Source organism: Ammospiza caudacuta, chromosome 5 (genome assembly GCF_027887145.1).
Source record: "Ammospiza caudacuta isolate bAmmCau1 chromosome 5, bAmmCau1.pri, whole genome shotgun sequence".
Lineage (NCBI taxonomy): Eukaryota > Metazoa > Chordata > Aves > Passeriformes > Passerellidae > Ammospiza > Ammospiza caudacuta.
The window spans coordinates 6,197,409-6,212,593 of record NC_080597.1 but is presented as its reverse complement, the minus strand read 5'-3'; the positions used below and the strand labels follow the sequence as shown (position 1 = coordinate 6,212,593).

Sequence of the window (15,185 nt, the reverse complement as noted above, 5' to 3'; positions counted from 1 at the left end):
CCAAGCTGTTACAGGTGCTTCAGAGAAAAATGCTTGCTTTATTGCATCCACTGGCACCTTAAATTTTTTGCCCTTGAGAGCTGTGAAGCAGGGATCTAAAAGTAGTGTTGAGACAGGTGTGTTGTCTCTATGCTGAGGGGATACTTCCAAGTAGAGTTTTCAGATCAAAAAACTTTGAAAGAAGTGACATTTTCTAGATTAGACTTACTTGGTAACTACCTTTTTTTTAAATTCTGAGGACTTGATCCATGTTCTAACCTGTGAATAATCTGTGTCACCATCTGTATGATGCTGTATGAAGCAGTTTGTTGAACTTACTCAATGTGTTGGCTTTGTTTCACAAATATATAATTACCTTTTGTACAGGATGTGGCAGTCAACCCCTCAGGATGGGAAATGCAGGGTACAAAGCTGTACAATGTAATTCAGTTCACTCTTTTGTGTTGCAACTGTTTAAGCTAGGAAATTTTAATATCCTCAGAAATGGCTTGCTTCATCATGTTGTGAGTTTCTCTGGAGAAATAGGAATTGAAGTTTTCAAGCAGAAAATCTTTTGTGGAACAGCAGCCTCTTTATTTGTACAAGCAGCAGACTTTGCAGCTGTTAATCTCAGCAGTCAGATATGGAGAAGCAGCTTTGGTACCAATATGTTGTAATTTGTCATAAGGAAGCATCTGTAAAAATACACTGCTCAAATTACTTTGGCTGTAGTCAATTCAGATCTTGAAAGATGAATTTTGTGTTATTTTAAAAGCAAATGCCCTAATAAAAATGTCTGCTTTCCTATGAGCTCTGAGGGGGGAAAATGGTATAAAATAATGGAATATATATCTTTGATTTTTACCAGATTTGGTAAAAATCCTTTTTTATTCTTTTTATCCAATGTGTTCTAAACTGTAGAAGTTTGTCTATTTGTACTTTGTTCTTTTAAAAGCCTTGTGGATTTTTCACCTTAAACTGGACTCTTGATGTTCAGGATTTAAGTAAAACAGCTACCAGCAAACAGTGTTGTTACACAGATGGCTGAGTTAGAGAATTGTTTGTGGTGTGTTATTTTTTCCCTTTTTTTTATGCTAGAAGTCATGATTGTACAAAAGGAGAGGAAGTTAAACTCCAAAGCAATGTATATAAATGAAAAAACTGCAAAAATCTATTAATAATCTGAACATAGCTATAATCAGAGTACTACTTGACTGCTTTTAGTTTTGTTTTAGTGTTTAGTGTCTAAAACATTGGATGGGAATTCCTTTTAAATTAGCTCAGAGCCTGGTCTGTGCTTTGTCTCATGTTGTTTGCCTTTCCTGGGAAGTGAAAACTTGAAATTGTGTTCTGGAAGGAAGGAGTTGCAGGAGGGCATAACAGGAGAAGGCAGTTATCCCCTGGGTTGCCTGAGTATTATCTTCAATTTTAAAAATGAAATTCTGGGTATAACTCTGATAATTTTGGTATGAAGCTACAATCTCTTCTATGGTCTTAAGATTTCAGTGTGTTCCTACAATACCATTCCATTCCACTGCCTGTCATGGAAAAGCATCCTGTTTCCACAAGCCTGATGATTGCCAGTAGATCTCTTGTGAAATCCTTATTTAGGCACAGGCATACTGAAGTCGTTGAGATAAGAAGAGTTCATAGTGGCATAAATTTCAGTTTCCACCTCACATCCTCACATGTGTGACTAATTGTGAGATGGAGCCATTTGCACTGAGTCAGCAGTTCAGGATGGTGAGTGTGCTCCAGCTATCTCACTTTGGTCTCCATTGAGCATTCATTTGCTCTGCAGACAGAGCCAAACCAAATGGCTGTGGGAAACTGCAGCAAAGTGCCTGGAGTATGGACCAGGTCTCTCTGAGAGAGTGTGCTTTGAAATGGGAAATTACAAGAAAGATCTGTGAGATCCAGTGTGTGTTGGAAGCACAGGAGAGATTAAAATAGCATCAAACCCTGTCAGCCTGTGTAGGCAGAGTGCTCAGGGCAAGAGCAGGCGAGGGGGGAACTGCAGCCCTTTGCAGAGCAGTCTGGATTTTATTACTTGCAGAGTGAAATCACAAGGGGAATGTCTGCTTCTGATGGACAGATATGTTGCAACTCATTCTGAAGATGCGTGTTCGTAAATTTTTCAGCCTGCTAACAGCTTTGAAGATAGGACTGTAACTCTGAGACTGTGATTCATCTATCCAGCTCCTCCTTGTTGCTTTTGTCCTTCTTTCACAATTCTATTGAAGATGGTGCTGTTAATTATAAATTTTGAGTTTTAACACTTGCTGCTCTGTACTGTAATATTATTTGCTGCCTACTGAAGCCTCTTTCCAGTAATTCTGAGGTGCTGCAAACACAGGTTCTTCCATTTGGCCCTTGCTTTTACTAAACAATTAGCAAACAAGGATTAAAAGGTCCTTGTCTTCCCTCTGTTTCCTTTGAAATAATTCAGTTTCAGGGGCCCAGACTAAGAAACAAGATATAAACAAAACCCCCTGTGGTAATAGCAAGAACATTACCTTAGAAAGGCTCTTAAGTTTTGAGGATTTTAAAACTGCTTAATGACACTTCCACCTTTCAAGCCCCTGTGAGAAGAGGCTTTAGAATTGAGCTCTCAAGAGATTTTCACACAGCTGTCCCTCCAAAGTACTGAGATCTGTGTTTGGATCACAGCCATTCTGTGGAAAAATCGTTTTATATTGATAGGGTCTTCAGGAGGAAACAATTACGAAGCTACCTGATAGTCTTTAAAAGGAATTGGTGAGGTTTTCATCAATGTCTCTAATAATAAGCATTCAAACATTAGAAATTTTTTTGAAAGTTTGTTTTGGCACTAGGATTGGTTTTGAGTTAATTGAAGAAAACGCTGGAGTAGTAACAGAACTGCAAAAGAATTATTTCTCAGGTGCTTCCAGTGTGCTGCTTATGTGGACTTGTGGTGCCTCTGTTCACATCCTGTTTGCTGGGAGTTGGACAGGAGGCTCTTATTCTGAAAATGAATATGGCTGCTGTGTGAGACATCTGTTCAGAGATCTGTGTCCTGTCTCTGCCTGTGAAAAAGGGGGTTTGTGTGGCCTTTGTTATCTCCAGACTGGGGGCTGACTCTGTGGCAAGAGCAGGCCTGTGTACTTGTTAAAGTACTGTTCAGTGGACTCAGACTCAAACCAGATCCAAGTGTCTGTTATCTTTATGATACTGTCTTGAGCTTAATTAAAATGGTTTTGGGGTTGTGTGGCAGGGCAAGGAATTTAAATTAAACAGAAATATGGACTATCTTCAATCCACTTAGCCACTCTATCCCCACAGAAATGTACTTGTTGCCATTGAAAGAAGGGATGCAGTACCAGAGCAGCTTTTCTCACAATCTGCTTCCCTTTAATTCCAGCTTCCATAGCTTTTTGTGTGTGCATACTGCCTGAACACATGGATTGTGTCTCAGAGCCATTTTACTAAAAACATTTTCATATAGCTTTTTGACTAAGGGAGCTTGTTCAATGTTAAACATGACCACTAGTTGCTAGTTTTTGTATAAGATGTACAGAATATTAGATATTTCACTGTATGGATACATTGTTTGAATATTTTGAAGGTGGTTTTTTGGATAAAGCGCTTTAGTTTACAATTAAACTGAATTCTGAACTGCATGTAGAATTCTTCAGTAGGACAAAGTAGGAGGTAAATTGAAAACAAAGAAGCCTGTTTGCAGGTTGTGATGACCCATTTAAGGCAGGCCCCTTGAACCATGGCATGCACAGGCATTATAGTTTGTCTTCAAGAAATTCCTTCCAGTGTTCCTGTTCAAACAATTGAAATGAAGTGGCACCAGACCAAGGACAGACAGTATGTGACTAAAGCACAATGTAATGAGAAACAGACTTTTTGGATAAGCTGTGGCATTTTGAATAGCTGATTCATAGATAACATGTTGAGTATCTGAGGCCTTCTAGGTCATGGTTGGTCTTCTGGCAGTGTGGGATATTCCCAGTAGTGTTCTTTGGAAAAAATGCTTGGATTAATACGGGATAGCCTTGCCAGTGGGAATACTGTGTGTGTAGTTCCCAAATCCAAAGGGAAAAGAAGTCTTAAACTTCATCTGTTCATCTTAAACTTTATCTAGTGCTTTTTCCTAGCTGTGTGTTTTGTCTCCCTTTCAGGATTACTCTCTTGATGCTTTGATCTCACCTGTTTGACAACATTGAATTTTAGTTGCCAGTGGCTTTTCTTGCAGGCCAATCCAACACTTCAAGGATTTGTGTGGATTTTTTTTCCCTTTCATCCTGTGTAAAAATAGTACTTCTGTGTCCAAGCTGTGCATGTTATTACTTCCATTCAGAACACAGCAAAAGCCTGGCTGTTTTTACGTATTGTATCCTGTATTTCATTAGATAATAGGAGCTGAGTGATCCCTTCAACTGCATTTCAATTACACCTTGTTTTCTCTTATATTTTAATGTCTTTTAAAATCGTTCAGGATTGAATTGCAAAGCAAGTTAAGCTTCTGGATGCAGAGTATGCTTCATCATGCCAGTTTACTTAGTTGTTCATCCTACCACTATTCACTGTTAAAAATTGGAGTGTTGTCTCTCTCCTGACTCAACTCTACTCAAATTCCTTGCTCTGTGAAAGATAATGATATTTTTAAATTTACATATCAGTAAATTAAAATATTAGTGGTTCATTTGGTACTGTCTGCAATATTTGTGACTTTGAGTAATTTTTTAGAGGCAGCCCTGGTGGAGTGTCTCTGATGTATATGGTGTTATTGTGGAACTCTGTAGTAAACATGCAAGTGATGCAAGAAACTGATTTCATAAGTCAACCTTTTGGGTAAGCATGGAAGAGTTATTAATGCTTCCCTTTATGAGAACCCTGAGGTGAAGATGGGCATTCTGGAGATCACAGGTGCTTCCCCAGTGTGTTTTAGGACTTTGTTTGTGAAATGCTGCTGCTAATACTGGTATTTATGGGAAGTATGTCTGAGTTCTCATCTAGGACAAATTTTGGTCACCCCTTTAAACTCATTGTTTCTGGATCTCTTTAGTCTTTCCCTACAGGAGATCCCTTTTTGATTTCTTCTGTTTTGCAAGAACATGCAGAACACCACGTTATTTGTGGTTTTTTTCTTGGATCCCTGAAGGATCTCTGAATGAGAGATCTGTCTCTGAATGAGAGATGTCTGGCATGGAGTTTTTGGTGATTGTTGTAAGGATTTTCTCTTGGCTACCAGTACTTGGCCTACACTTCATATGTCATCCTGTCATAACTGATAGTAATCCACAGTTTTGTAAATTAAATAAAGTACTTTTTTGGATGTGTTTGCAGGAAAAGGAGGGAAGCTGGGAAGAGCAACTGTTGTAGGGTAAGCAGGCTGCAAACACAGTGTGTATAGCAGTGTTAAAGCCAATGTGTACTGTAGGCTGATGAGAGTTTGGTTTACAGCTGGAGGAGTGTGGAGCCAGGGAAGGCTGATCTGATACTTGTCTCTGGGCTTTATGCTGAGATCTTTGGAAGGGAGCTGCTCAGAGGCCCCAGAACATTGCTAGTTCTTCTGAACCCTTACTGTGCTCGTTATTAGTGAATTCTTGCAGTCATCTTGATACTCCTGGGAGTTTTCCAGCCAGCATATTGATGCAACTTTCCAGCATGCTGAAAAGTGGCTGTAGCTACCTTCTCCTGTTTGCCACTAGCTTTGTGAAGAATATGAGATGACGAATTGTAATATGTGTTTGATTTTCTAAATTGAAGCAGTGAAGGGTTTACCCTAATGTTTTAGACATGGAGCTACTCATGAAAGGACTCTGAGCCATACAGAAATACATAAAACAATAAAACTACAATTGCACTTCTAATGCATTGAATTAATAAATCTGTGAGGTCACCAGAATGAACTGTAGAGAAGGCATTTTTTACTGAAGGATTGTCACCCCTGAGTGGAGAACTGGGTTTTCATAGTAAAATAAAACTGAGGTGATTTGATGTAACTTCTCACTGATAAAACCATCAGTTCAGTGCAAAATGTGAGCTGACACACACTTTGAAACTTTTAATGAGGCATCTGAGCCAAGTGACTTGATGGTCCAGCTGGTTAATAGCTCATCAAGGATTCAGTTCAGCCAACACTTCAGTTCTCTAATAAGCTGTATGTAATAAACATAAGCCTTGTTGAGAACTGCTATCAGAAAGCAAACCTATCCATTTATCTTCCATGGATCAAATAACAATTTAAAATTCCAAGTAAACAGATGAGCTCTCTGTTCTTTTACTGATTATTTTTGTATAGCCTAGCATTTTTATTACTGTCCCTTAATGTTCAGCCTCTCAGAATGGATAAATTGAATTAATCTTTTAGCCATCTTTTTTTTTTTTCCCCTCAAGACTTCTACGTAAGGAAACACAAATGCTGCCTAGAGCAACCCTAGAATAGAAATGACTGAAGCCTAAACAGTTGCTTGCCATTCTTAGTCCAGATTCTTGAGGACCTGGAACATTCCAGAAGAGGTCATGTCTAAGCTTTAGATTTCATATCTGCTGTTTAAATTTTTTTTGCTTTCTGATTTTGTGGCGAGCAAAGGAAAATATGTAATTGGTTTGGTAAAATAAGAGTATGGTATTTAATGTACTCTGATTAGATGATGTACAGCTCAGTCATTGTTTTCTTTGGAAGGGGTATTTGGCTCAGGTTTGAGTTGAGCCAACTTGTTTTACCTAAGGATAGTGCTGCTGATGTGAGAGACTGGGAGAGGAGCAGTACAGATGTTAATGTGTATATTCACATATAACACAGATCTGGAAAGCAATCATCCAATAGAGACTTTGTACAAATTATGAATGCTTCTTAAACTTTTAGGAGTAACTTAAAAATCTATACTGGCTGAGTTTTTGGAAGCTGTGTGTTTGCACCTCTCTGTCTCTGGTGAGCACTGGCCATGAGCCTTCCATCTAATCCTGCAAATGGCATCCAAGTGCAATATCCCAGCAGTGTGGTCACCTTTGGCATTGCTGAAAAGAAAAATCCCCACACTGCTGCTGTAACAAAGATAAACTTTGTTATTGGGAAGTGTACTTGCAAGACTCTGGTGACCTTATATAAAGAAGAAACGTTCTCATCTACTGTTAGTGTTTTTCTGCTGTTGTGTTTGTGATGGAGATTGTATTTGCAACCATGCCAGAACTCGGTGCGAGCAGGCAGAGAATCAGCTCTGATCCTTTTCTGTTCCCAGGAGATTGTTGCTGAGGATGTCTCTTCAAGCATAGGTCAAAAGTCCATGACATTACTGCCACCAGGTGTCTTAGATGCTGCTACTGCTACTGGTGGCACAGGGGCTACTGGAAATGTAAAAGCAGGAAAGTGAGCACAGAGGAACAGAATTCTTGGTGTTCTGTCCCCTTGGCCTGTGGTGGTGAGTCACAGCTTCATCAAAACTGAGACAATCACAGGATAAAATGGGGAGTGGTGCTGGAATCTTTTGGTCACATATGTGGGCTGGAGTTTGCAGATATTTCCCCTTCAGTGTTGAGACAAAGATGAAGTACAAGTTCCTTCAGGATATGTATAATTGACTTACTCAGACTGAATTGGTGACTGATGAAGACTTCTGTCCTCCTTTTGTTTGATCATTTAGGGTTTCATTTCCCTCCTTTCCCTCCTCCTACCATCAGTTATCTGTCAGATGATGTATAATTTGTTTCATAGTTTCTAACATTTGAGCTGCATAAGTAAAGTTGTGTACATTTGCTGTATCACTCAACTGCAACAATTCTAAAGGAAAGGACAAGAAGCACTTGTAATTTTTGTGTTTTTAACAAATTACTTCATCTTCCAATGAATTTTCTACTTAGTTACTATTGTAGTGCATTGAAATGCCAGCAGAGAGAAGAGAATTATCAAATAAATTACCCATTTTCCTTTGCCTTCCACGTAACCAGTGGTGAAAAATTTAGAAAGCAGGTGCTTTTCACCAAGAAACTGACAAGCAATGGGAATAATCCCTCAATGTCTTAGGTTGACTACTTGTGTACTTTCCTGAAACTTTAAGTGTTTTTAATACCGTATGTAAGAGGAAAGCTACAGCAAATATTTACCTTTAATCAGGAACCTTAAAATGTGTAACTGTTTCAAGCCTATTCTCTTCTATTGTGCTAGATATATATTTTACATTCAGTGTTATCTTTCTTCAGGTTATTTCCATGCTTCATGAGGATTGTCTGTAGCTTATATAAAACTGATTCTTCTTGTGGAGACTTGCCAAGGAGCAAGGTGAAATAATTCTTTCAATAAGCATTACCTTGGCCTTGCATAGTATTTTGCTACCTGTCAGAAGTTTTGTCTTCCCTCTTTAAACGAAGGAGAGCAGGAAAGTGCCTGGGAAGTTCTGTGCCTCACCAAGAGAAGAGCAGTGAGGTGCTGGAGCATGTCATGAAGAGCAGCAGAGCTGGCAGGGGCTCCAGAGCACGAGCCTTATGAGGAGTGGCTGGGGTGTTTTTTACCTTGGATATGTACTTTTGGAACAGCAGCTGCTCAGCTCTGTTTAACCAGTTTTTTGCGTTCAGTGGTTTGTAGACAGTAGAGTGATGGAAGGATCTGTGCAGATCTTTGATCAGTTTTTTTTGTCTGTTGCTGTGCAGGGATGCATTTTGAAGAGTCCCTTCCCTTTTATCTCTCTACCTAGTCTTTAATGCTGGAAAGTATTAAGTGGTTTATGTGTTGACGCAGAGAAGTAGATGCAGTGCTTGTGCACTGAGACTTCCATTTCTAGGCACCAACTGTGTGATGCTGGGTGATTTTTAAGCTCAGTGGACTCTTTGTTGATATTTTGTTAATCTAGCTCAGTGGTTACTGTGCTCTTTTTTCCTCTTAACTGCTAGATTTTTTCAGGATGAGAACACTGCAGCCCACAAAGCCTCAGTTCCATTAACAGTGCTGAATATCAGAACACAGTCTTGCTAGCTTCTCCTCTGATGACCCCTCATTAACCTTGCTTAAAGGCTTGCAAAGCCTTTCTCATATGCTGCAGAAATGCACACAGAAGAACATTTGTCTGTTCTGTATGCTACTAATTCCTCCAAATAATAGGCTGGGAGCTGCAGTGTCTTCACTCAGATTTTCAGACATTTGAATGCCTGACAAAGTGCTGCTCAGTGTAACCCCAGCAGAGATAGATAATTCACCTTGCCTGTGATTCAGACTATGTATAATTCAGCAGCACTTTGAAGTCTCTCATGGCTGTACATTTACAGATCACATCACTTGAAGACAGTTCATTGCTGCTAATTTTTCTACTGCATGTCTGGATGGAAACTACATACTGTTGCTGTAGTCTAGTTAACCCTCCCTGCAAAACAACTGTCCCTGCACTGTGTATCATTTCTGGATCTAGTGGTAGAATATGCAGAAACCTAGTAAAACCTGTAGTATATGAAATATCCAGTCTTTCTCTGTTTACTGCTTATCTTCCTAATATTTGTGGAAGATGGAAGAGTTCTAAATTGTGTAACAGCTCATCTACTGAGTTTGGTTTTTTTTTTTGAAAACCAAAACCCAAACAGTTTAAAGTTGACCTATATTGCTTATGAGTCTGCTTATTTGTAGGTGGAGATCATGGGAAGTTTTCTGAGTCTGGTTTATTCTGCTGTGCATGAAGGTTCCCCAGCACTTGAGTGATGTAAATTGTCCTTCATGTTAAGGATGGAAAATCACCTTGGAGGATGTATAGCAGGAGTAGTTCCTGTCATGTAGAGTATTTCTCTTGGTGGCCACTTGCTTGGTATCCTGTAGTGTGTGAGGGTGAGGTGCAGTGTGCCACCAGTGCAAAACTGTGTCTGTTTAATGCCAGCTGAATTGTCCCAGACTTCAGCTGAGGCCTCTTGGTGTCAGTAAAAACAGTGGGAGCCTTGCTTGAGCTTGGGCTGGCTGAAGAGATCAAGGGATGTGAGCAGAGTGCAGTGCCTGGCTGAGGAGGCTCCTCTGCTGTCTGGGCTGGCTTCTGTGACTGCTCTGGGCACTGGGATGTGCTCTGCACATGTGGCATTTCTTGTCATTTCTTGTCCTCATGTGAACAGGACAGAAGTCAGAACTCTGTCTGTGGACAGTAGAAAGGAAAATACATGGGAAATTACTCCATAGGCTCAGTGACTGTGTGAATCTCCCAGTGGAAATTTAATTTAGGTGCTAGAAATGTATTTTTTTTTTCCTTATTAAGGATGCTGAATAGATTGTAAGTCTTGGCTGAAACAAACCACCAGAGGACTATAGGCATTTTTTGCTTACTGGCTTGGTAGAATAGCTAATCTTAGGAGGGGAAAGGAGTTGTTTTGGGTTGGTTTGTTTTTTATTTACATAAAGCATGTAGGTACCGGGGTAGAAAGAGGGTAGTAGCAATACTGCATGTAATTCATGCTGCTGTACATGAAGGAAATGAGTGGAAGAGTAAACCTGTACCTGGTTTCTCATGAATGCCCAAGATCCCTGTTTTACATTGAAAAATGTAAACACCTCTGATAGCTCTTTCCTGACCAAAACAAATCTGATGGGAAGGACTTGGGTAAGTGGAAACAGCCAAGAAAAAGCTTATTGAATCCTCTGAGCTGAACAATCGTTTCATTTGCTGCTCGTCTCCTTTCAGGCCCCTGGCACTGCAGAACCACAAATCACGTGCTGGGACGCCTTGCTGTGTGTCCTGGCTTGTCAAAACAACTTAATGTAGGTGGAAAGGAATGAATGAAATGAACAGAGTAGGCTTGATGCATCTGTTTCAGTTTGTTCAAAGGGCAGCCCAGTGATTGGGATGTGACACTTAGGTCCTCCAGGGAAGCTATCAGTTTAGGAGGAACAATGCTGTCTATTTTATAAGGTAGTTAAATCCATTTTAGAAAGCAAGCTCTGCTATAGTTGGACAGCTTTGTATATTTTTAAAAATATTTGGGCTATATCTGCTCAGCATGTGCCAGCTGAGCTACTACAAGAATGTGATTTGCTAACTTCTAGATTTAGGACTTTGTCTTGTCTGCCTCAGGTTGCTTATGGTAAAAAAAGAACAAGAAAGGAGAGAGTATGTCCATTTTTAAATTTTATTAGTGGGAATTCCAAAATTATTTGGTCCTTGAAGGATAGGATATCAGGCTGTATATTACTAACTGTTCTAAAGTGCTGGCTTCTTTATAAAATTGTTTAAGTTTCCTAGGCTTATGGAAAACTACTTGTGAGTCCTTCTTCTACTTTTAGTTTTTGGCTGTTTGATTAAAAAAAAAATAAAAATCAACAAAAACCATTAAAACTGTCTAACCGATCTTGTACTTGGTGAAACTGGAATGTTAATCTGTGAAACCTATATTTCTGCTTTCACATGAAAACAACAAATACGTGTGGAAATGGTCCATCTATGTACATATTAAGACCATGAATTATAGGAAAAAGGCTGCAGGGGATAAATCTGCTTATCTGATTCACACTTGCAATAATTTAAGCAAAAGGAGGGCATATTTTGGGTGAGAGGCCACAGATTTCATTACATCTTTAGAAGTGGAGATCCAGCTGAGGGTCCTGCAGTTCTGCAGGTTCCTGCTCAGAGGCCACGATGGATCCTGAGTGCTGCCCCCAGGAGCTGCCTTGGTGGGAAAACACATCTGGGCTTGAGTCTTTTGGAGTATGCAGCTGTAACTGAGGGTGGTGGAAACTGTTCCCTTCCCAAAAGAAAGCACAAAACACTCTTTTTAATTTTCACTAAGTGGTGATGGCTTCTTTCTCTCTGCCCCAGTATGCTGTACAGCTACTTTCTGGATTCCATGTGATGCCAAGATACTCTCATTCCCCTGCTTTTCCTGAGCTATTTATACCTAACATGGCTGGTAACAGCTCAGTCTCCCAAATTACATACAGTGCTCTATTTTACTTGATTATTTCAATATTTTAGTAGCTGCAGCTGCTTAAGTTGCATTTTTTGTACAAGAACAAGCATGAGATGAAGTTGTCACTTTTGCCCATGCTAATAACTCAATGGATGCCAACATGCATTTGGAATAGGCTCTATTTTAGTCTGTGTCTATGCAGCCTGGGAGATCTTGCTGTCTAATATTTTTAATTACTCAGGTTTTGAAAATGGACTTGTCATTTTAAATTGTATTTTGGCATACAGGCCAACTGTTTGCAAGTTCCATTAGAATGTAATATGTACAGCTAAAACCAGTCATTGTGTATACAGACTTTGTTGGTATAATTGTACAGGAGACTCAGTATTTTCCTCAATGTTTGGGTTGTGGGTTCTTTTAAAGTATATTGGCAGCGTTCTGTAACCTAGCATTAGTGTTCCTTTAGGAGAAGAATATAAAAACCTGTTACAGATGAGGGTGTGGGTTGTGTGTCCAAGGAAATGAGGGCAGTAAAAGGTAGTATGCACTGCTGGGCTTAGGGAACAAGTGGCCTCTCTGTCTTTTTCTTCCAGCTCTGTTTAATGTTCCCTTTTGCTGCTGCAGTTATGTACTGAAGGGTGCAGGGTTTCCTTGGTTGCAAAAACATAGCTGTGTTCCTGGGTGAAAGTTTTTGGCCTGTGCTTTGTCCAGACTTGTCCCAGATCACTGGGGCACTGTGACTTTCAAAGCAGTGTTGTTTTACTCAGACTATTGCATGGTCTTGGTGGGGTTTTAATGCCAGCACTGAAGTGTTGAGTGTCTGTGCTGGACGTCACAGCTGTGTTTGCAGGAACATGATGCTGCCATGGATGTGAGCAGGGAGAGAAATGAGTCCAAAGGGGAGTGAGTGCCTCTTAGGACTCTGTTCATTGATAAGGGTGATTAGCACTTGGTAGTTTCTATTTGGGGACAGTAGTACAGGGGCAGGGAAAACTGAATAAAGCCCTGAAGGGAGATTGGGTTATGTGGGTTAAAATGAGACTGAAATGAAATAGCCTTGACTTGATATTAAATGTAGGTCTAAAACTGGTTAACAGTGTTTGTGGTAGATAACTTGTTAGTATGCACCCAATAAAGGAAATGTAATCCAAATGTGTATCAAAAATCTTGGATTTGGACAAAAATGAATGCAGGTTTTCACATTCACTATTTAAAAGTGATAGAAAAGTAATTATTGCAGCCTTCTTTGTATAATGACCATATACAGTAGCTGAATTTACAGCAAAGTACAGTGGCTTAGAAAAGTGAATTATGAGGGTCAAGAGCAGAGGCTGAGAATACTGCTTTATTTTTCTATAAGAAAGATGATGCTGTGATTGTGTTGTTTGAAGCACTGGTGCATGTGTGTGTGGTCAGCTGTACCTCTTGCAGCTTACTGCTTTTCTGTCTCAGCAGTTTGAATTTGTTAAAATCGAAATTTGCACCAGAACTTGTGCTGCCTTGTTCATTGTAGTGAAAGGAAGGCTATTAGAGGGGTAAGGCACCTCAAATGACAGTACTAATTACATGTAAAAGCTCCTGCAACACCTAAACAGACATGGATGCTCAATTGTTGGTGGAATGTTCCTTCAAATGTCACATCAAAACTTGTGCAAATATGCTTATGAAAGAATGGGAAGAGGTGGTAATGCTGATTTCTGCAGAGGGAAGTAGTTGTAGGATTGAATGATTTTTGATGTCTGTGGATTAAATTAGTCATACATAAGGATTTCGCATTTTCCTGAGAATTGTAAGGATGAGTAACATTCTAGGCACCAATAGGAAACTGATCCCTGAGGTGATTTCAAACCTGTTTTCAGACTTTTACCCAGGGAAATTGTATACTTCTGAAAATTGGAGCTTCACCTGAAAAAGAAGTTTGTCCACGCCTGAAGATACTCTGTGAACCTTTTAGAAAAAGTTGATGGTCTTAGTGAATGTAGGATGGTTTAGATATTACATGGCTGAATTATATTGAGAAAACATATGACCTGTAAACAAAGGAAGAGGAATTACTGTCTGGAGCACAATGGGAGTATAAGTAAATCCTGCGTGTTTTTACTGCCTCCTTTTAATGGAAAAGACAATGTGAAATCAAGTGACTTAAAATTATTACTCAGATCTGACAAATAGGTCTTCAGTTATTGCTAAATAACTTAGAAACAATGCTTCTGAAATTCTTGGCTATAAGTACATCCTGAAATATTTGGGTTTTTTAATGCAAACTGCATATGGATCCAGTTTGTGCCAGTCAGTCAGACTGGTGTGAGCAGTGCAATGGTCATGCTTTGGTAAACTGAGAACACTGCATGGTACAAGGAGACGTCTTCTCTTTGAGATGTGCTGCTCATTCAGGTAATAGCTGCTCCAAGTCCTGGTCATAGCTGCCAGCCAGCTGCAGCACAGCAGCCCAGGAATGCTGTTTTGTGTTCTGCCTCTGGCCAAAAGATGGCTTTCTGTCTCTACTGGGAGTTACAAAAGTAACTTTTTGGTTTTGTTGACATGCGATTTCAGGAAACTTGCTCAATCATGAGGTTCTGCATTTAATCAAAGAAAATCCAATTCATTCACTTGATGGTCTACAGCTACAGGAACATACTGGATGTTAACAGAGGTTTAATGCTTAACCCCTCTATGGGTGGCTAATCCCATCTGTTAACCAGTGGTCTGAGCAGACATCTAGGAATAATGAAAAGTTATTGCAATGTACAACATGAGGGGGGTTAAATGATCTGATTTCATTCTCAAACATTCAAGTGTTCAAGACATTATATCCCCTTTTCACCCCAAGTCAGGCAACAGCTAAATTTATTAGGAGTAGTAAAGCAAGAGAAAGCAGAAAGAGGAGTTAATCTGCAGCCGTGCAGCTCTTAACCCTGAGAGCACTATAATTATAAAAAGCAATATATTATAGACTGTAATAAAATGTGTTCAAAACAGAATATTTAAAGGAAATTGCAAACCAAATGGCATTTAAGACGTGATTCTTGTGTGTACCTAACTGTTTTCAAGTTGCTGCCCCTCAATAAAAAAATCAAGCAAAACTTTCTGATGCACCTTTTCTTTTTCATTAGGATCGGAAGCTGTCCAAGTCAGAGCGACAAAGATTCAAAGAGGAAGCTGGGATGCTGAAAGGGCTTCAGCACCCCAATATTGTCAGGTTCTATGATTCCTGGGAGTCTACAGTCAAAGGAAAAAAGTGTATTGTTCTTGTGACAGAACTCATGACGTCTGGAACATTAAAAACGTAAGTAAATTCAGACAAGTCACAGCATTTCAGTTTCATTAGCACAACACTAGAGCACTAGAAGTAGGAGAAATTTAGA

At 39.6% G+C, this 15,185-nt stretch overlaps 1 protein-coding gene across 4 annotated transcripts in view; it reads left to right on the top strand.

Moving 5' to 3' along the window:
- Positions 1 to 15,185, top strand: part of WNK1 (WNK lysine deficient protein kinase 1) — a 96,504-nt gene that overhangs the window by 17,036 nt on the left and 64,283 nt on the right. For all 4 annotated transcript variants that reach the window (XM_058806040.1, XM_058806039.1, XM_058806043.1 and 1 more), the window contains exon 2: positions 14,934 to 15,106. In XM_058806040.1, the coding sequence (XP_058662023.1) occupies positions 14,934 to 15,106 (173 nt within the window). The remainder of the gene's footprint in view (positions 1 to 14,933; positions 15,107 to 15,185) is intronic.